Here is a 22,910-nt window from a genome sequence, read left to right as displayed (position 1 = left end):
GTGGCTAGTTGGAGAGAGGGAGGCTCAAAATTGAGATTTCAGAGGTGGTCCTGCAGTTTCTAGTGATGGCAAGGTCCATGATACAACCACTGGCTGGCAGCTGAGGAGTCGGGGAAGAACTCCTCAGAGAGGACAGGCTCCAGTTACTGAGAAGCCAGTAATGCTAAGGATAATGGGGTCTTTTGGACTTTTGTTGTTAAAAAAAATTCCCACCAGGCAGCAAAAATCCAATGAAGCCCTGCTGTTTTTAGTTACAGCTATGGGGAGCCTGCTCTCCACTTTCTACTTTTGCCTTCTAGATGCTTCCAAATGTTTGTTAGCACCATTTTCATCAGTATATACCACCATCCTACACATGAAAGGGACCAACACAGAGATTCCATAGTTTAAATCAATGGCTGAGATTTCTTTACAAATTGTATAATTTCAAAATTGTTGTACCAACTTCCTTTATAATAAAGATAATTACAGGGGCCGGCCCCGTGGCATAGTGGTTAAGTTCACACGCACTGCTTCAGCAGCCAGGGGCTCGTGGGTTCGGATCTTGGGCACGGACCTACACACCACTCATCAAGCCATGCTGTGGCAGCATACCACATACGAAATAGAGGAAGATTGGCACAGGCACTAGCTCAGGGACAATCTTTCTCACCAAAAAAAAAGATGATTACAGTATATTTGAGTAGCAGTTGTCCCTAAGTGGGACACTATATGAAAACTGAAAAACTCCCCATTTTCCAGGCTTATAAGAACGGCAGAGCCCAGTTTAGGGAAGCGAAAGTTTGAGAAGGACTTGAAAAAAATACATAGGAGGTAGACAGATTGTTTTCATTCCTGGCTCCTTCTTTTCTTGTCTTCCCTTTGTGGAGTCACATTTCTCTTCCTTGTTCTTGGGATGAGTGATTATTGCAATTCCTTGTTGTAATTTTTATATTAAAATAATTGCATCGGTAATATAGATTTTTCCAGAATGCAAACCCTGTAAGGGCAGAGACTTTGTTTTATCCACTCTCATCTTCCCCCAAACCTATACCAGTGTCTGGCACATGGTAGGCACATAATCATAGTTGTTCAATGAATGAGTGCTCATTATAGAAAACATACATAAAAGGAACATGAAAAAATACCTCCTCCACAAACCAGAAGTTTCTTCTGATCCTACCATAGAGATAACCCATTAATGTCTTTGTAAATATCCTACTAGACACACACATGCATATCTAAATAAAAGTATAAAGAAATGTCTGAGGATGATAAGCACTAACTTCAGGATAGTAGTCGCCTTCTAAGGGTGGAGGCAGGAAAGAGGATATGATTGAGGAAGAGTATACAGAGAGTTTCAACTCTACTGGCAATAATTTATTTCTTAAGCTGAATGTTGGATACATGGGTGTTCAGAATAATCTGAATTATTTCATATTATATTAAAAGTCTTTCCAGATTTTTTATGCATATAACACATATGTTTACTTTTACAAAAGTGGGAGCGTGCATCCTTTCCACAATTTTGAATCTTGCTTTTTCTCACTTTTTTCCCTTTTACTTTACATCTCTCCATGTTAGTACATGTATTTCTATACATCACATCAATTTCATTTCATAGAACTGCAAAGTATGAAGTATAATTTAGTTACCCATTTCCTGGTTTGGGGACATTCATTCAGTAAATAATTTTGGGTGCCTGTGGGCCACAATATTTGGTTGTTACCACTGCGTTTTAGTATTATAAATGTAATCCTCTATTCATGACCCAAGGGTCAGAGGGCTTGATTTTCTCTCACTGTGAGGGAGTGAAATGTGGGAAGGTAATGTGGAGTAAGATGTGCTGACTACTTAAGAACTATTTAACCAAGGAAAAGAACACATCATTATCATCTTCCAACTCCCATGTCCACGGCAAGGTTGAGATTTTTCCATACAGCATGGCATTCATGGACCCAGAGCTGCTGGGACAGCCTTGTGGAGGAGTTGATCTCCTAGTAGAGTTGTCTTGCCTGCTGCTATGTACAACTGTCATATCTTTTCTTTGTTTGGATCTAACTTCTGTTCTCTGACAAGGAAGGAGAAAGGGCGGTGCAACAATCCCCGTGTCCCTCAGAACACAGAGAAATACTGAATTCAGACGAAACCGTCTACGTGCAAAACCGGTCTGAGACTTTGGGCTGAACTGAGGAAGGTTTTAATCAACAACTGACTTGACTTCTTTTTTCCACTCAGCTGATCAGTGGATGATTGAATTACTGATCAGTTTAGTCAATTCATTTGAGCAGGTGCTGCGTGTAGATGCAATCATTATCCCAGCTGATTCAGATCATGTTCTGTACCCTAGCATAGCCAGACACTGTGTGCAAAATAAGGAGACCACTCAGGACAAGCTGCACATTGGGGTGATCTATGAAAAGGCCTTTTTTTGTATAGTAGAAACATACCATAACTTTTGTTTGCGAATTTAATGATTTTGGATGTACTTCCAGGCATGGCGTACGCTCTGCTGGCTGCAGTTCCTGTTGGATTTGGTCTCTACTCAGCCTTTTTTCCTATCCTGACATACTTTATCTTTGGAACATCAAGACATATCTCAGTTGGTAATTATAAGCATGTATTACAATTGTATTTATCCATGTTTAACGTGTTTTGGCTATATTACCGGTATTATGCTGCCATATCTTTGTTAATGTTTTCCAAGGAAATAGGGATTCGGTAGCTGGCCTGCTTTTCCTGTTCAATGATGCAGTGGTTCTTCTTATAGAAGAATGGCTCTTTCAAAATACTATGCCTTTACTTAGCTTTATACTTAACTCCATCTTTTAATGAAGAAGAGAAAATTGAAAGATTGTTAAAATTATAGCTTACCTTCAAATTTTAGCATGTTTTGATTTTTAAAAACATAATAAATTTGACTCCATATTTAGAAAGTATTCTCTTCTGAAATAAAAAATGACAAGGGAAAAAAAATCTTCAAGAAGTCTTTGAATCTACTGTCTTACTAGATTAACTTAGCATTTACTAAATTATGTTCATCAAATACATATTCATTATTTCATTAAAGAGCATATTTATTTTAAGTCACTAATATTGGAAGACTGGCAAAATTGTACCAAAACAATTTAGAAACTAAGCTTGGCTTTCCTTCTTGGTATGGCTCAAAATAAGCTTATTTCCTGCCGTTCCTAAAATTTGAATTCTCCTTTGCTAGGATGTTCTAGTAAATGAGTGTTTTAACGCTATTTTATTACTTTGACATTTATGCCTGAGATAATTTTGCACCTACATCCATCTACTGGCTAGACATGTCTACCTGGACAATCCTCTTGAAACAAATACAACCCTCTCCTAGATCCCCAACCTTGTCCTTAGTGGTATTTTCCCCAGTATCTGGCATATTGCCTTGTCTGTGGAAGGAGATCAGGAAGAGATTATTGACCGAAAGAACTTTCCCACCTGGGAGATCAATCAGTATCAAATGCTTGATAAAGTGATTTTTTTCTCTCTGGTATTCTATACATTTAGACACTCCAGGTTACTGGATTTTGGTACTGAGCCCTCCCAACTCTTAAAGCCTTCCATGATCAAAAGATAGGATCTCATTATCATGGATAAAAATATCAGTAGTGAATGGAGCAGTTGCTGGAAGAAAAGGAGTACTTTTTAAACATAGAATCTTACAGACTGGCATTTGATAAGAAAAATAATTTGTCTTGGAATGAGAAAAAGAAACTATACATTCCCTTTGCTGTTTCTTTATCCTAATTTGGACCCTGTGATATTGATCAAGGAATTCAGCTGCACAGAGATCAGGGCATTGGATACTCCAGGAAATAAGCTTATATGGTATAAAAATAAGATGGAAGGGGTAAGGACTCAGCTTGTATGCCACCTCTGCCAGGAATCATTTCCTGACAATTCTTCCCCCACTCCAATACCCCCATCCCTGCCCATCCACATGAAGATTACACAAAGAGAGGTTAGACACCCTTCCTGTGCACTTAAGAAAGCATCCTGGGGGCCAGCCCTGTGGTGTAGCGGTTAAGTGTGCGTGCTCTGCTGCTGGTGGCCCAGGGTTCAGATCCTGGGCACGGATCCCCGGTACACACGGATGCACCGCTTGTCAGGCCATGCTGTGGCGGCGTCCCATATAAAGTGGAGGAAGATAGGCACAGATGTTAGCCCAGGGCCAGTCTTCCCCAGCAAAAAAGAGGAGGATTGGCATGGATGTTAGCTCAGGGCTGATCTTCCTCACCAAAAAAAAAAAAAAAAAAAGCATTCTGAATGCTGAATTATAATTCCCTACCTACATGTCTCTCTTGCTCATTTCTGGGTCATGAATGCCTTGAAACATCTGCATTTTAGCCTCTTTTGTGAACAAACAATATTTTCTCAATCACAGCTAATTATTTCACACATCTTTCTAATCCTATGTAGACGTGTTGATCCTAAACATTTATGATTAATAATTATTAATTGATAGAGGCTTTTTTCCCCAGGACCTTTCCCAGTGGTCAGTTTAATGGTGGGATCTGTTGTTCTGAGCATGGCCCCCGACGAACACTTTCTCATATCCAGCAGTAATGGAACTGCATTAAATACTACCATGATAGACTATGCGGCTAGAGATGCAGCAAGAGTATTGATTGCGAGCTCCCTTACTCTTTTGGTTGGAATCATACAGGTAATGGACTTACAAGTAAAATATAGATTGGCATGATTTTTATTTGAAATAACTAAGTGTAAAGCATGTGGACTTAAAGATTATTTAAAAGCAAAACGAAGCAATTTACTGGACCTCCAAAGTTATTTTCTAAATTATATTGTTTTAGGTCAGATGCTAAAATAGTCAGCAAGACCCCACTTATTAAGGCTCATTTATCATCAAAGTCAGAGACAGAAAAGCAAAGCAGAAGAACATGTGTGATTCGAATGAGGATGAGGGAAGGGAAGTGTGCAAGGACCCATAAGGAGAAAAAAGTGTTCTGGTGAGCGGAGCCACGGGACCTGAAAGTCCCAGAAATAAGCGACTTGGTTTTTGCTTTTCTTATTACATATCTAGACATACTTCAAGGTTCATATTACACATGGTTTTCAAATTTTAGAGTGGTGGAAGGGAGAGATAGGACATTAAGAAATGTGGATTTGTTTCCTACAAGTATTTTTGTGTTATGGGCAGGCTACCAGAGTTTGGATTGGTGTTAAATTTAATTTGTTAGTGGTTCAAGAGAGTTGGTTCTTCTCCTAGACAAACATTTAATTTTTCCTTCCTCCTTCTTGTTCTAGTTGATATTTGGAGGTTTGCAGATCGGATTCATAGTGAGGTACCTGGCAGATCCTTTGGTTGGTGGATTCACAACAGCTGCTGCCTTCCAAGTGTTGGTCTCACAGCTCAAGATCGTCCTCAATGTTTCAACCAAAAACTATAATGGAGTTCTCTCCATTATCTATGTAAGTGTTGCCTCTTACTCCAGGGGTGGTTCATTGAGAAAAATGTATTCTTTTCCTCTTTAACCTGACTCTGGAGACTGTACGTTCCTCCATGCCATACTTTGGGAGCCACTGAAAGCATTCTTCTCTGAAAGAAGCAATAGAATCAGGAATAAAATTGAAGAAAGCAGATTTTGCAAATCATTGTTCTCAATTGGTCAAAATGGTTTCAGAGGTGTCACTGCACTTAACAATATTAATGAAAACAAGTGGTATGGTAAAGTGAAGGCTGGTCTGGGATGCAACAGACTTGAGTTCTAGTCTCAACTTTGCCTCTGACATGCTAGGTGACCTTAGACACATCATGTAGGATAGTGGCCGAAAGCTCAGGTTCAGAGCTGGATGACCTGGATTCATATCCTGACTCTATTGTTTACTAGTTATTATTATTTTTTAAAATTATTTATTTATTTATTTATTTATTTATATATTTCCCCCAAAGCCCCAGTAGATAGTTGCATGTCATAGTTGCACAGCCTTCTAGCTGCTGTATGTGGGACGCGGCCTCAGCATGGCCGGAGAAGCGGTGCGTCGGTGCACCCCCGGGATCCGAACCCGGGCTGCCAGCAGCGGAGCGCGCGCATCCAACCGCTAAGCCACGGGGCCGGCCCCTACTGTTTACTAGTTATATGAGCAAATCACCATGCCTCAGTTTCCTTCTCTGCAAAATGGAGTTGGTAATAATATCTACCAATTAAGTTGAATAAGGATACATGAGAAGCACTTGGCCCAGAGGCTGGCACATAACATGTACTCAATAAAAGTAGTTATTTTGAAATTATTATTTCAGATCTCAAAGCTTCTTTTCTTTTTTGTTTGTAAAATAAAATGATTGGAGATGTATCTCTAAAGCCCTTTCTAACTCTGAGAGTCCATAAAATGCATAATGTAAATGTCTCAGCAATTATAGATGAAAAGGAACATTACACTCAGAGATGATGCAACATGCAAAAGAGATGCAAAAGAAGGGTGTAGATCACACTAATTAGATTTGAAAAAGTTCTTGGATCTAAATATGTGTTCTGTATGAAGCATGTTACTGATGCTTGAAAAATGGTCATAATGGTAACATGATGTCACCCTTGCTAGGGGGGAGGAATGATACTATGCAAAAATAATGTGCTAGCATTAACAATGGAGTTTGAGTCCTTTAATGACCCATGTATTAGCTTCTAAAACAATGTAACGCCATGCGTGCATATCTAAAAATTAGTGAGGTGGTCAGGAATTTTCTCAATTTCACAACAGTGCCATAGTCCCACATTACTCCATCCATTCAACAAATATTACCACGTCTATTACAGGCCAGGTGCTATGCGAAGCAGCGGGCAGAGGCAGAGGAGGCAGTATAAGACAGTGATTAAGATCATGGACTTTGAACTTCAATAGACTTGATTTGGAGTCTTGGTCCCACCACCTACTACCCATAGGATTTTCGGCATGTTATATTTAACTTCTCTAAGCCTCAGTGTCCTCAATTGTAAAATGGGGGTAATAATAGTAGCTGCCTCTTAGAATTGTGAGGATTAAAAAAGACAATTTGTATAAAGCACAATGTCTGGCTCACAGTAAGAACTCAGTTTATTATTATTATTTTTGTCATCACGATGAAGAGGCCTCATGGAGGTTACTGTTCATTTCCCAGGACCCAGCCAGTCAGAAAACATTAGCATTGGCTGTTTCTTGATTTGGCATTATTTTTGTCATTGTCGTTTTTTTTCCTTCCAAGTCCTTGGTTCACTTGAAGCTTTCTGACTGCCTTTTTCTGACAGGTCCTGTCACTTTTGCAGTCCCTGACACATGTTGCTTTTTCTTGCTTTCACACTTTCCCCATAAACTGTTCATTCATTTATTCCTTCACTGTCATTCATTCAATTCATCTATTCAATAAGTATTTATTGACTACCTAGGTAGGCACTGTTCACTCCCTATACAAACCCACTGACCCATAAATCCACCAAGACACCCCTTGCTGAGTGTACTTGCCTCCTTGCGTGAACATTGCTAGGCCTGCATCCACACAGATTACAGGAGGCCAGACCAATGGTTAACCTGGATCCCTGGCCATTGCTGGACCTCTGCAGACAGGAGACTGAAATAGTTCTTCTGGTCTCCTAGGACTATGTTTAAGATGAGGCTTGCTGCAAATAACCCCACTTTCAACAGGGACAAAAGTAACCAGGAAACACTAAAACAAGGTCAAAAATAGCTTTTAAACCAAACACAATCATTATGTGACTTATGTCCTGTTGAACATTATTCTTGAAGTCTTACATTACAATATGTCGTAGAATTTTGCAAGAAATTTCTCTCAGGCCAGCCAAGTTAGATGAAGATATTTCAATCATCCCTGTGTGACAGTGAATAGAAGCTTGCTCTTTGGAAAAGAAAGAATCATCAGGTCTTGAAATGATTGCATAAGGGTTGAATGAGCCACTCAGTACCTGAACAGAGAATTTTGCTTATGACATTATCAGCTGTAATCATTCATGAAAGAATCCTTCAACAGATGCAGAGTAGTAGTGGATTCCTCCAGCAAGGACTGTTGTAAGATGCTTCCCCTGGAATGTAGTTAACTAAACATCTCTTTTGTTATAAGGTTGTATTTTGGATTGTCTCCCTCTCCCTGCCCCCAAAAAGGAAATAATGAATACAAAGAATTGGAGGAGGAAATATTGGGAAAAATAAAAAGTAAAAACTTTAATTCACAAATGCCAGAGATGCTGGGTATAGGATGCAGAAGGAAGAATGACAGTGTTGGCAGAATTCAGAATTAGTAATACTCTTTATGCTACCATGTAGCTACTCAATTAATTATGTAAGTAAATCACAGAGTCCTTTGAAGAGTGATTACATTTTCCTACCATTCACTTTGAATGGTTTGTCTCAATAGACAAGGGAAGGCTTTCTGTTTGCTTACTAAATTGATGCCACCTCCCCCATTTCTTTCCCTAATGAGGAGAAAGCCCACATTGAAATGTTCTGCCCTAATGGGTGAAAGTTTTGAAAGCCACCACTAAGCTTAGTCAGATTCATTACTTTGACTCTATTTCAGTATGTAAAAATTAAGCCATTATAATAAGTATTATAACACTTTAAGGATTGATCTATATATGCACAAAAGTTCTGGTAGGAGGAAATACCTGACAGCAAGAGGTGATTATGAAAGGTTTGTTATATTCATAGAGATACGATGAATTAAAATAAATTTGGCTCCAAAAGTTAACCAATAAATTTCCTCATACATAATAATATCACACATAACTTTTTCTTCATGGCTTCATACACCCATGTAATGCACGGCAAAAATGAAGAAGTTATTTAAATGAAAGGGTCCTAAAATTCTCCAAACATGGTAGGAAATAGAGTAAAATATTATCCCTTACTGAAAAGCTCATTATCGTGATCTGAACTATTCAGAATACTAGGCTGGATATGGAGTCATATGTGTATCATATTTTAAACATATTTTAGTAAGTATTTTAATAGTAAACTAAATTAGAATTACTTTTCAGTGCTTTCTTAGAGTCTCATTTCTATATCTTTGAGTACAATCTGACTACTTCCGTTTATATGGGTGAGTTTTATTTCCACATAAGTTAAATTTTCTGTTGTAAAGCTTTTCATAAGAGATCCTGAGTGATTACTCAATATATAGGCAACTAATATATTCATATGCCTTGTTTGATGCAATTGTGTAATATAAACTGATTTTGTTTTTTGGAACTCATTTACATCTTTAATAAACCAGAGGTGATTTTTATTAAAAGGTCTAAGTGACTCTTATAGATTAAATGGGAATCTAGTGGCGATCACTTTTGTAAGGTAAAAATTTTTTTATGGTTGGAATAATTATTCTGATTGTTTTTAAGTAAACCTTTATTGTATAGACAATTAATCAAAATATTATATCTAGCTCATGAATTAATGAGGGTCATCATCAGAAAATTGGGTATGTTAAGGGCCAGACAGCAATACCTTCAAGACTCTGAGGTATGTAGGGCTGTTTACTGCTCTGGTAGATCCCTAAGTTCTTGAGTTATTGTGTCTCCTTGTGGTAGTTTCTCTGTCTTTTCTTTTTCACCCTGCTATTACTTGCTTCATCTTGTTACCTTCAGTGTATCTGCCTCTAGCAATTTTACTGACTCTTGAAAGCAGACAAAGTAAACTTAGTGTTGGGTTTAAAGCAAGAGCAAAACTACTCTCTGAGTGCAAGTCCAAGAGGCTGCCTACGCAAGTGTTCCTACAAGTGTTCCTGCAAGTGTTCAAGCACTTGGTGGAATGTATTTTGCTTGCACGATAACTTCCCCCTCATTCCCTTACTCTTGAATGTTTTCTAGAGAGTTGAGTTTGCTGGCAAAGTGACTCTAGATTACTTAATGTTCATTATACATAATTGTTACTGGATTGCCATTATAGTTATTTTAAGTATAGTTTCTCTATAAAAATAAGTAAGATACATGTTATAAACTATAAGATGCTCCATTCTTTTGTCTTCATATAAAAATATATTTATAAAAGGACTCATTCAAAGAAAAATGACCTTCACTGGGAGATTACTTGTCTCAAAGAATTGAGGAATGAATACCTTCTCAAGTCATGCCTTCTATGGGATTGAAGTTGCTATAACAAAGATATTAGTGTTCCTTCCTGGGATTCCCCTTGTTAATCTACATTGATTCCAGGAAACCTCCTATTTACAATACAAAACTAGTTTCTCCTAACCTGACTTGTCTGTCCACTTGGAAAGAGTTACTTTTATTTAAGTCATCTTAGTTCAAGTTTGAACTAAGTACCAAACTAATTTCCTAAAATGTATACCTGACCTGTGTATCAATTCAACAGCTTTTCTTTTCTATAAAGAATGGATCAGTCCATATGTATTTACATATGAATTATTTTAGGTATTTTTATTATCACCTATATCATTCAGGTTTAGGGAAGAACTTTACCTAAAACACTGGCTAACTGGGACTTTTTGGTTTATCAGCCTTTAGTCTCAAAAATACCATAATCAACATGGTAAAAATTAGGCCACTTTATAGCACCTATAAAACCACTTTAACATATAAACTTTTAAAGCTTTTCTGCAAGTAAAAGACAGTATATAATGATATCTTTTCTTTTAAAAGATTTCATTTTTACTGTAAAAAAATAGAGATAAGCAAAAATAAGAAAGTAGAAATCACCTATAGTTTTACCACTCCAAGTTAACCATCATTAAAAGCTTGATATATATATGTGCTGTTTGGTGATGATATCATAATTTTTCATATGAGAAGTATATAAAATTGTTTTCTTTTTACAGACTCTGATTGAGATTTTTCAAAATATTGGTAATACCAATCTTGCTGACTTCATTGCTGGATTACTCACCATTATCATCTGTATGGCAGTTAAGGAAATAAATGATCGATTTAAACACAAAATCCCAGTCCCTATTCCTATAGAAGTAATTGTGGTAAGTGGAATACGTAATTAGAAAATTCAGCATTACTTAGTTTGACAAGAAAGGAATTGTTACAACAAATGGAGTTTTGGGTTTTTTTACCTCTTTTGTTCTATTTCAGACAATAATTGCTACTGCCATTTCCTATGGAGCCAACCTGGAAAAAAATTACAACGCTGGCATTGTTAAATCCATCCCAAGGGGGTGAGTATGGCATTCCTCTTAGGCAATACTAATATATTAAGTCAGTACTTTCTATTTAAATGAAACCTTTTATTACAAGCTTCATTTCATTGGTGCTCCTTCAATAGTCTTATTTGTGTGTGATCTTAAAGAAATACCCATTTGTGCACACTATCAGATAAACAGTATATGTGTAGATAAAGTTCAAGCCATTTGTTCAAAAGCAGCCCCCAAATGCTCTCTCTTTTTTCTTCCTTTTCTTAAAACGCTTCAGGATAGGTACACCAGACTCGTGATTTAAACGCATATGTATAATTACAATATAATACAAATAGAATCATGGTTAATACCAGACTCTTGATTTAAACTCATAGTATAATTACAATAAAATATAAATAGAATCATGGTTAGTAACATTTATTGCACTGAGAACAACCTGCTTGAGGAATAAGGGACATCTGGCCTAAATTCTCCACCATTTAGTTTAATCCATCTTAGTTAATAATTATATTATTTGTTCTTATAAATAAAATGCATTATCTTCAAGGGAGGTTTTATATATGTTTGGTAGTTTGGTGAATTAGAGGAGTAAAGCTCTAAGGCTCTTTGTCCATCTCTGTCACCATCTACTTCTGTGGCCATGGGAAGGTTCTCCTATAAAATAAGGGTAATGACAACTGCTGAAATCTCAACTCTGCTTGTTGTGAAAGGCCAATGAGATGGTTCATAAAATGCACAGAGTGGACCAAGCGCCCTACACTATGATTTTATAATGTGGCGGTCAAAAGAAGCCCAGATGTTCATTAGATGTGTAACATTAACTTATAGCATTTATGACTAGACTTGCTGTTAAGATAACCAATAAGTACTGGCTTCCTCTCCCTTCGTACTAGCTGAGGGACCTTGTACCAGTCTTTGTTTCTCCATGCTTTTAATAGAAACTCCTTAGGCTAGCTAAGTTCTAGTGCTGATTCCATGGGGAACTGGTGCCTTTCCATTTGATTAATCTTACGATTTCTTCCAGTATCTCTTCAAAAAATATTTGACAAATTACAACTGGCTACCTGGGGCTTAATTTACATATTACCCACTCTAGTGTTTCTCAAATTTACCTTTTTGTAAGAATCACATGAGATCCTTGTTAACACAGATTTCTGGTTCCCACCAAAACCTATTGAATCAGGCTTTCCAGAGGAGGGGCCTGGGAATTAATATTTTTCAAAGGTGCTTTAAGTGATTCTTATGATCAGGTAAATTTGGGAAACTCTATATTAGAGAATCAACATTCTGATAGTGAATCCTAACGCTGGAAGGAATTTAATGATAAAAGATGCAGTGTGGCTACCTGAGTTATGGCATTTTCACCCTAACAATTAGATAATTTAAGTAGTTATAAACAACTACATAAAAAGTACATTTTATAGATCCCTTTTGACAGGCTTCCTAAGATGTAACACTTAGAGGTGGTCCACAACAAATGCTCCGTCCCATAATCCATGTTCCATTCATAGAATTGGGGAACTCATTTTTGCTGCCATTAAGTTATCCTCTCTGGCCCTATCCAGAGCTTTCCTGGCTGCTCTCCTCCTAAGAATGGATCTCTAGCCTCTTGTTCTCGGGTTTAGTTGAGTCCTCTAACAGACCACCTGGTATGATCGGTCAGCTAACCTAACCTGCCTGGCCCCAAGCTATAAGCTCCTCCGTGAGGGCAGCGAGCCCAATTGTCTTGTTCAGCTCTGTCTTCCTAGCACAGGACCTCTCCCATAGTGGGATCTCAGAAAATATTTGTTGAAGAGATAAAATAGCCAAGCCTACGCCATTATAAACAAGCCACAGAATGGCCTTTATTGTCCGATCTCATGTGGTAGCACAGAAACAAATCCTGAAAAAGAGAGGGTAGCGTGGAGAAACTGGAAAAGAGCAAGGAAAGTAGAATGTTAAAGGTGAGCAAGAGGGCCGGCCCCGTGGCTTAGCGGTTAGGTGCTCATCCTCCGCTGCTGGCGGCCTGGGTCCGGATCCCGGGTGCGCACCGATGCACCGCTTCTCTGGCCATGCTGAGGCCGTGTCCCACATACAGCAACTAGAAGGATGTGCAGCTATGACATACAACTATCTACTGGGGCTTTGGGGGAAAAAAAAATAATAAATAAAAAAATAAATAAATAAAGGTGAGCACGAGGAAAGGCAGAGGAACAAAGAGAAAGATTGTGCTCACCCACCTTTTTACCGCCTCCCCTCTTCAGTCCTCCCATGAGGAAGTGGAAGCAAGGCTGCTGTTGGCAGCTTTCTTTTACCCTATTGAGGATCAGTGCCATATGTTAGGATCCCTCTGTCTCCAGTAACACTGTCCCATTGGACAGCCAAAATTGTGACTCTATGCTCTTCTCTCCCACTCCCTTTCCTGGCCAAGCATACAATTTCTCCATGTCCAGTCAGCGTCTGAGTCCCACTAGGATTCCCCCAAACCAGGAGCTCTCAGTCTCTCACTAGGGCTTTTTCTTAACCAGCAGACTCTAAGAGGGCCGTCCCAACATGCCTTTCTTCTCATGCAACTGATCTTTATCCTGCAGCTCTTAATGTGTCATCACAACCTAGGCATCCCTTTCACCTCTTCTGACATCATTTTTTTTTAACCCATTTGAACAAGATGGACTGCTTTCTCCTCTAACTTTTAATCCCTGCTCTCTCTCCTCCCTCATCTCTCAGCACACCAGTGACCAGTCCCCTCCTCGCCAGTGCCGGAGGTCCTCTTTGTCATCATGTTTGTTACCACTGTTTTTATTTATTTATTTATTTTTAAAATTTTTGTGTGTATGTGAGGAGGACTAGCCCTGAGCTAACATCTGATGCCAATCCTCCTCTTTTTTGCCGAGGAAGATTGGCCCTGGGCTAACATCCGTGCCTGTCTTCCTCTGCTTTTATATGGGACACCACCACAGCATGGCTTAACAAGCGGTGCGTCAGTGTGTGCCCAGGATCCGAACCTGCAAACCCCGGGCCACTGAAGCGGAGTGCACACACTTAAGTGCTACACCACCGGGCCGGCCCCCACCACTGTTTTTAAAGTGATGTGCTTTACACTTGTACTTGAAAGCATGACTCAGGGGGGAACAGTGGGGTGAGGCCAACAACATCACAGAGGTTCTCTCCTGGCTGCCTTCTGAGGGCTGCTTCTCCCCTGTCGCCAGAGTGGTGGTGCATTTGCCAAATGTTCAGAGCCAACCTGAAGTAAAAATGTGCAGTTGGCATCATGTTTCTCAGGCCCGACTCTCCTTTATGGGTCCTTTGTCCCTTCAGGGATTCACAGCTCCCTACCCTCATCTTTTCAGAAAAGTGTGCCTTCACACTTTCACACCCCTTGGTAGGGTTATCTCATGATCAGGCCAGACAGGGAAGGGTTGGCTGCAGCCCAGCAGACCCACTGAGTGAGCATAAAATTTGCAAGGAGTTATATCCACTGAAGGAGGGTAGGAGCTAGGGGAAAGGCTTACTCAGAGGCCATTAGAAGCATGGCCAGCCAGGACTCCAAGTTGAATGGCTTGGGGCAAATAACTGGCTCCATTAAGATCCAGCAAGACAATACAAATAGGTGGTAGGAGCATGGCAGACTTAGGTTCTCCCAACATTTAATGAGTATCTACTATGTGTGTAGGCACTACCTCATTTAATCCTTCCAATAACGCTATGAGAAGAGTATATAGTCCCGATTTGACAGCTGAAGAAACTGGGACTTGGTAGGTTCAAATAATATTCCCAAAATCATAAAGTTACTTGCAGAGTGATGGAGCCAGCACTCAGGTCCTTGGATTGCAGGACTGGAAAGTTATCCTAACAGACCCCATTATCTGAAGTAGGGTTGATTGGGACTCAGGAACAAGTCAGAAGCCTGATTTTAAGAAGTGAGGTCCAAAGTCACATCCAGACTAGGGGAGATGTGATACTGAGTCACTCAAATGCTGGATCAGGGTTTCAAACGTCCTGTCCATTCCCAAGCTTCTGTGTGGGTTAGGATGGGATGTGGGAGAAAAGGAACCTGAAATTAACCTCACCTGTGGGGGAAAAAAGGCTACAAGGGCAGAGAACCAGACAGATCTTGTTTCCTAGGAAATCATCTAATACCGAACATTCATACCCAGACCCACTAAATGAACTTGAGCAAGCCACTTCACTTTTCTGGGCCTCAGTTCCCTTCTCAACAAAATGAGAGAGGTAGATTCAACAATTTCTAGGATATTAGATTAGGATATTAATTTGAATAATATTAGGATATTAGCTAGCTCTAAATTTCTATGGTTTTCTATAAGAATCTTGTTTCTACTATACCACTTCCCTCTAATTATAGGGGAAAAAATGTAGTTTCCTATTAAAGGAACTTCAGGCATAAGTGAGGTAGGTGGGGGAGTTGTTTGTTTTTTGGCTGGGAACCTCTGGAATTACACCATATGCATAGTCATCAAGATTAGGTGCATGAAAGTCATCCCTCAAATTTTCATATTTGGGGACAACCACGTGCTTATAAACTTGTAGGCGTATTTCTTTTTTTTTTTTTTTTGATATTATTTTATTGAGGTCACATTGGTTTATAGCATTGTATAAATTTCGGGTGTCAATTGTCTTATTTCAGCTTCTATGTAAACTGCATTGTGTTCACCACCAAAAGTCTAGTTTCCATCCATCACCATATGTATGTGTCCCTTTACCCCTTCACCGCCCCCCCCTTCCCCTCTGGTAACCAACAATCTGTTCTCCTTATCTATGTGTTTGTTTATCTTTCACATATAAGTGAAATCATACAATATTTGTCTTTCTCTGACTTATTTCACTTAGCATAATACCCTCAAGGTCCATCCATGTTGTCACGAATGGCACTGTTTTGTCTTTTTTATGGCTGAGTGGTATTCCATTGTATATGTGTGTATATATGAAGCACATCATCTTTATCCATTCATCTGTTGATGGCCATTGGGTTGCTTCATCCTTTTGGCAACAATCCTACATATATCCAAAAGAATTGAGAGCAGGATCTCGAAGGGATATTTGCACACTCATGTGCACTGCAGCATTTTTACAGTAGGCGTATTTCTTTATAGGGTTTGTAGAGTAGCTCTGGTTTTGTCAAACAGTTGTTTGGCCTCACAGTCATTGGGATGTCTTAGTCATTGTGACTATGGAGCATTCTATAATTAATAAATTTAATCTTTTTTGGACTCAAGAAGATTTTAAATATCAGGGATCTTAAGATACAGATTTTCCACTTAGTTTTTTTTTTTTTTTTAAAGATTTTATTTATTTTATTTTTTCCCCCCAAAGCCCCAGTAGATAGTTGTATGTCATAGCTGCACATCCTTCTAGTTGCTGTATGTGGGACTCGGCCTCAGGATGGACGGAGAAGTGGTGCCTCGATGCGCACCCGGGATCCGAACCCGGGCCACCAGCATTGCAGCGCGCGCACTTAACCACCAAGCCACAGGGCCGGCCCCACTTAGTTCTTTTAACATCTTATATTGTCTCTTTAACAGACCTGACATCTCTTCAGAAAGGGTAAATCTCATCTTATGGTTAGGATATCTTTTAAATTCAAAGACCTTTAAGGAGAAATTGTGTAAGGAGAAGCGCTAATGTGTGAAACGGCATGGCATGGGATTGTCTGATATTAAAGAATCAGTAATGACAGGTTTATTCACGTCAGAGCCATAGATAAGGCAGCATTTGTAGGCTTTCAAATAGACGACAAAGAAACCAGCCAGTGAGATAGCACCAACTTCTGATTAAAAACGGTAAAAGCGGATGACACCACTTACCCCACTCATGTGCTTTTTGCCCTCTTGGATTAAGTGCTTCATGTCTGACTTGTGGCTGGGTTGATACAGCATTTAGTGAGGTGGGAAAAGAGAATTGTGGTCAAATCTTCACAGCATTTTTCATTTAAAAATTCCCTAGGTTTTTGCCTCCTATACTTCCACCTGTGAGCTTGTTCTCTCAGATGCTGGCTGCATCATTTTCCATCGCGGTGGTGGCTTATGCTATTGCGGTGTCTGTAGGAAAAGTATATGCTGTCAAGTATGATTACACCATCGACGGGAACCAGGTATGGTCACCCTTTTGCTGAACTGCTTTTGTAGGGCTGAAAATCAGAAGAAAAACCCATAAATGGGAAAGATTTTGTTGTCTGCTAAAGAAGGGATTGGTTTCTTCCACCAGTCGTTATTGAGTTGGTTTCTCTCTGGTACATGCTAATTTGAAATTATTTTGAAATATGTATGCGGCATCACTTTGCTTTTTTTTTTGTGAGGATGATTTGCCAATCTTCCTCTTTTTTTGCTTGAGGAAGATTAGCCCTGAGCTAACATCCATGCCAATCTTTCTCCATTTTGTATGTGGGTCGCCGTCACAGCATGGCTGACAAGTGGTATAGGTCCACGCCCAGGAACCAAGCTGGCAAACCTGGGCCAGCGAAGGAGAGTGCTCCAAACTTAACCACTACACCATGGGGCCGTCCCCCACTTTACTTTTTTTGGGGGGGAGGAAGATTAGCCCTGAGCTAACGGTTGTTGTCAATCCTCCTCTTTTTGCTGAGGAAGATTGGCTCTGGGCTAACATCTATGCCCATCTTCCTCTATATGTGGGATGCCTGCCACAGCTTGGCTTGATAAGTGGTGCGTAGGTCCGCGTCCAGGATTTGAACCTGTGAGCCCTGGGCCGCTGAAGTGGAGCACACAAACTCAACCACTACGCCACTGGGCTGGCCACATCCCACTTTACTTTTTAAGAAATAAGTTGAAGTCATCCTAATTTTAAGAGTTCATTCAGTCAGGTCATAAATAACATTCAAAGTTAACATGTTAGGTCAGAATAAGAATTCTTCATGTAATCCAGTATCTCCTGATAATTTTTTTAAAATGGCAGCTATAATATGGCAAAACAGCGCAACAAACACCATCGATAATAGTTGTGGCCATCTTAAATTGAGGTGGTTCACTGTGCAATTAATACCTAGAGGACAGTTTTTGTAGGTGTATGATACATTGCCAGGCGAGCTGATTTTACACTGCTCACAAATCTGCAAGTGTGGTATGTTTCTGAAAACACAGCCTAGCAATTAGAGCAGGGAAGCGATTAGAAGTCAAGCAGAATAATAGCTCTCTTGGGCATTATATGCTTCACAGCAAATATCCAACCACAGAAAAATGCTTAATGTGAGAGCTACAGATAATGCCACTCACCAGGAAGTGAAGTAAGCATTTTAGCAAAAGATCAGTTACTATTCCTTGTCAACCTTGGAAAGGATTGAGAGCAGTGAGGCCTCTCTTAGGTCTATGCAGCCCAAACTCCTGACATCTTTCAAGGTCCCCAAGCACCTGTAACTTCAGTTGGGACTATCAGGCAGGGTGGGTTTGGGAGACTGCTTTCTTAATGTTCTTCCTTAAACACTTGGTGAGGGTCTTGCAAAGATTCTATTTGTAGCGTCACTGTCATCCGGTCTCTCCTGTAGGAATTCATTGCCTTTGGGATCAGCAACATCTTCTCGGGATTCTTCTCTTGTTTTGTGGCCACCACTGCCCTGTCCCGCACTGCTGTCCAGGAGAGCACTGGGGGAAAGACACAGGTACGGAACAATAGCGTGATAAGACTTCGCAAAGAACGAGGTGGGGAAAGGTGGAAAGGTGGCTCAGAAAGGCTTGCACGAGAACCGAGCAGGCCAATTAGTCTTTGAGAAGCAAGAGACATGCTTCCTGATCTGATTCCACTCAGAACCTGTTCATCTCCTTGATCCACTCCCTCACCGAAAACCCCTTAAACAACAACATTTATGGTTTTCTGACGTGGCAATTCTCAAATCTCTTTGTGTCAGTGCTCAGCTGGCAGATAGCTACACTTACCTGCTTTTCCAAGGACAATAACAATCGACAAGGGCTCAGTAATGAAGAACGCTGATTTTTATCTATCTGTTATCTGGGGACAGAGAGGGCCTAGTAAAAGCACTTCATGGCTTAGTGAGTTGTTATACTTTCAGGGAAATGAAAAGTGTCTATTTACATTTCCTTTACAAGGATCAGGGACTTCCTCCAGAGGCTTTTGTTCCTACAGAATAACAGTTTGCTAGCCAAGAATATTTTTATTGTAACATTTTGGCATTTCCTCCTGAGTAAGATTTTTGTTCCTGAAGTTCTGAATGTGGGTTTAACCTTGCCTTTTAAATGTGGCTTTTAAGTTGTTGCCTTCACAAGGTGACCCCAAAACCAGCATCCCAGTTAATCTCTGGATAACCCCTCCTCGAATCAGCCAGAAAACTCAGAAGCCGTTCTCAAAGGCCATCCTTTCCAGCCGCCTCCGACCATGACGAGGACAACGGGACGGGGGACAGGCAAGGGCAGGGTCAGGAACTGTGTTTCTGTTATCTTGGAGGGTTTTCTCCTCCCAACACAGGAAGAGCTATTAATCAAGAGGAAAAAGTGAAAGTGCATTGGGACTATAAAGAACAACAAATTCAAAGTAAATAGTATAATACACACACACACACACACACACACAGTCTTCAAATAGGGTTTTATTACGGCAGAGATATTTTCAAGTAAGTATAAGAGAATAACTGAGAAAAGTGATGACTCCAACAGTGGCTTACCCACGGCGACTTTTAATTGTCTCCTAGGTGCACGTGATTCTCCTTGCCCATTGGTAACGGATCTTTAGGACAGGGTTGGAAGAATTGGTCTCTTCCAATTCCTTTGCTCCTGTTGAACAAAAATTTAAATTTTCAGAATTTTTCTTTGCAAAATTGACTTTATGTCTTTTTTTTGTTTTTTTGTTTTTTGCAAACATTTCTAGCCCTGAGGGAGCAAATGAAACAATACAGTCCATACCAGGAGGTGTAACTACAGATCTGTGGTCAAGAGGAAAGGTCAGAGGTGATTTCCAAAGTTGCACCCGTGTTCAGGGGGCAGCTGTCAGCAGCAAGAGTTTCTGCTGCTTTCATTTGAGATGGGGCATTGACAAGCTCTCCAGGACACATGGCTATAAGCAGGTGCAGGCAGATCCCCCACGGCTGATGTCCACTCTCCTGCTATTACCTCCAGGCTCAAATGAGGCACGGGCTGGCTGCCCCAGTAAGAATGCCCATGTAAAGTGATTCCTTGGCAGAGGGTTCGGGGATAAGGGTATACTGGTAAGCTAATCTCCCCTGCCACACACTGGTGTGTATTATATTTAGGAATGAAGGAGGCCAAGATTTCAGTATTGAAGAATGAAACAAGCACAGAAATGGCCTGATATTTAATCACTGAAAAGTATACTAAGTATTGGTGTTAAAAATCTAAGTGCCTAGACTGAAATCCAGGGACCCACAACCACATAAACCGGCAGGTCTTCCCTTGTCGTGTAGCCTCTCCTATTTTCTTTGATGCTGGAGCCTCAGTTTCAGCATCTACACAATGGGGATAATAATTGTGTCTACCTGATAAGGATGTTGTGAGGATTCAACAAGAAAACGTTTGTCAAGTCCTGGCACACACTTGTAAATGCTCATTGTTCCAGTCATTAACTCCTCAAGACAGGAACAGCGTCTTAGTCCTCGTGATGCATACGCGGTGCCTGACACATAAGAAGCGCCCAGCACATGTTTGCTGAATGAATGAATAGAAGAGTGTTAGTGGACATCGACCATTTTCAGCACATCTACAGATTGTAGAAGAGCTCAACATTGCAATCTGTTCTTTCCCTCACCCCCAGCGGACTCCTACTGATTCGTGAAAAAGAAATTCAATTACAAACTATTCTCTAGCTCTGATTGCTCTCTCACTTAACAGAACAATTAATTTTCTAGTAATTTAACTCTGCTCATGGATATAAAATCTACAGCATTTCCCACAAACCAGCCTTATAAAGTAAGTACAAGTAGTGGGTCCCTCACAGATTTTAATATAGTAACCAAAATTAGTCTTGGTCCTTATATTCCGAGGCTTATTATCACATATACTTGGCGAGTAGGTGGCCATCCTCCTGGCATGAGTTGGGCAGATGGCTGTGGTCCCTGTCCCCAAACCTCCATCTCTCTCACCAATTCACAGAGTCCTCCATCCACAGTGAGATGCAAGTGGCCCATGCTGGGCAGTAAGTGTTGGTTTAGTAATTGCATGGAAGGAAGGGAGGGAGGGAAGAAGGGGAGGAGGGGAGGGGAGGACGAAGGGAGGGAGGATATTAACTTCTCTGTTTAGATAGGAGGGAGGAAAGCTCACCAAAGTACTGGGAACCTGGAGGCGTGGTGCTAGGAGGTAACAAATTGCCTAGAAAACAGGATCTGGATGTACAAAGCAAACTTTTTAGTACATCAAATACATAATATTGCCTCAGCTTGACCTAGCTATACTCTGAACACGAGTGATCAATTTAACAGGTGGAGTGAATGAGTGTGACTGAAATTTCCTTCAGTTTTCAGATTTTCTACTTATATTGGCTTTATCTGACTCCTTTAACTCCAACACCTTGCACCAGGCGGTACTTGTGCCCAATACCATCCGCCCTGTGTCTTCCTCTCTGATTGCTTTGCTTCTGGTTCCCTGTCTCCTTTTCTCCTTTGTTTCAGAGCTTCTAGTCTTCACCTCGGCCATGCCCCAGCTGTCTCAGCAGAGAATTCATTGGTCATCTAATCAAACCAGAGAGTAGTCCCCACCCCCTCAGCCTCTCTCCTAACTATTTATGGATCTTAGGAGAGCTTTTTTGCCAGCGAAGGTAAAGTTTCTGAAGCTTCCTTTACCCCTGCTATTGTCCCGTCGTCACTCGGGCTGCTGTGGGCAGAGCTCTGAGCCGGCATCTGTGGAACTGTTCGAGGAAGCAGGAGATAAGCTCCCACCTCTCAAAAGGCTCCTGTGGCAGTTTGATTTGCAATTTATTTTCCCTGAGACTTTCATGGCAACCATGTGCTACAAGCACAACGTTATCAGAACTGCTGCTATGGCTGCTGATTCAATAATGCAGAAGAATCAGATGCGTGCTGTGAGAACTTATTTCCCAAGAACATCACAATGATCTGTTGTTGGGGAAGGGGGATGGTCCATGTTTCCCGGTATGGCAAATAATTAGAAGTTTATTTGATTTGACACCAAAACTGTAGGTCTGTAATATAGCCAAATGAAATCCAGATCAAATTGGCTTTACTTTAGCAGGCTCAGTCTCCACGTTTCCTTTAATTTCTCTGCCATAGCTACTATATATATGGTTTCCATTTTTCTTCCGTTTTGTAGAGTTTTAGCAAATAATTCTCATTTCTTTCGACAGTATTGAGCAGAAGGGGGGAGGTGAGAAGTGTGAAGTGGCCCCGTGAACAGGCTCCCTCACGCACACGTCCAGCGAGCTGGAAGACACGAGGGAGAAGGACAAAGCCTGTTCATGGGAGACGTATTTCTTTCAGATTGCTGGCATCATCTCAGCTGGGATCGTGATGATCGCCATTGTTGCCCTGGGGAAGCTGCTGGAACCCTTGCAGAAGGTACACCCCTGCTTCTCAGCACACTGATTTCATAATTTCCCTTCACTGCTCTGCCACCAGAGAAACAACAGGAGATTTAAAAATCATCACCTGGAAAGCCATTCCCCTGAATAACACAGCCTTCCCCATCTCTCTTGGCAGTCGGTCTTGGCAGCTGTTGTAATTGCCAACCTGAAAGGGATGTTTATGCAGGTGTGTGACGTTCCTCGTCTGTGGAGGCAGAACAAGACTGATGCTGTAAGTCACTTATCTCTCATTTTTCTCCGAAATAAGATTTGGTCCTTATAGGCTTCCTGCCATATCATTATGTCCCCTTATCTC

At 40.5% G+C, this 22,910-nt stretch overlaps 1 protein-coding gene and 1 long non-coding RNA gene across 3 annotated transcripts in view; one reads left to right on the top strand and one right to left on the bottom strand.

The window, feature by feature from the left end:
- Window positions 1–22,910, top strand: part of SLC26A4 (solute carrier family 26 member 4) — a 46,152-nt gene that overhangs the window by 6,408 nt on the left and 16,834 nt on the right. The window contains exons 3-11 of the mRNA XM_004439284.3: window positions 2,475–2,585; window positions 4,485–4,669; window positions 5,272–5,436; window positions 10,784–10,936; window positions 11,046–11,128; window positions 17,048–17,195; window positions 18,600–18,713; window positions 22,512–22,589; window positions 22,731–22,826. Coding sequence (XP_004439341.1) covers window positions 2,475–2,585; window positions 4,485–4,669; window positions 5,272–5,436; window positions 10,784–10,936; window positions 11,046–11,128; window positions 17,048–17,195; window positions 18,600–18,713; window positions 22,512–22,589; window positions 22,731–22,826 — 1,133 coding nt within the window. The remainder of the gene's footprint in view (window positions 1–2,474; window positions 2,586–4,484; window positions 4,670–5,271; window positions 5,437–10,783; window positions 10,937–11,045; window positions 11,129–17,047; window positions 17,196–18,599; window positions 18,714–22,511; window positions 22,590–22,730; window positions 22,827–22,910) is intronic.
- LOC147918148 (uncharacterized) overlaps window positions 16,326–22,910 on the bottom strand; it is a 50,352-nt gene continuing 43,767 nt past the window's right edge. Inside the window, exons 5-7 of one of the 2 annotated variants that reach the window (XR_015553903.1) lie at window positions 20,559–20,727; window positions 19,731–19,839; window positions 16,326–18,696 (exon numbers count right to left, since the gene is read on the bottom strand). This is a non-coding gene — a long non-coding RNA (uncharacterized LOC147918148). Of the gene's footprint in view, window positions 18,697–19,645; window positions 19,840–20,558; window positions 20,728–22,910 lie in introns of those variants that run through there. The other variant, XR_015553899.1, reaches the window with a different exon arrangement.

Source organism: Ceratotherium simum, chromosome 1 (assembly GCF_057802395.1).
Source record: "Ceratotherium simum simum isolate JZ-2026a chromosome 1, ASM5780239v1, whole genome shotgun sequence".
In the NCBI taxonomy this organism is placed as follows: domain Eukaryota; kingdom Metazoa; phylum Chordata; class Mammalia; order Perissodactyla; family Rhinocerotidae; genus Ceratotherium; species Ceratotherium simum.
This window is presented reverse-complemented; position numbering and strand designations above follow the sequence as displayed.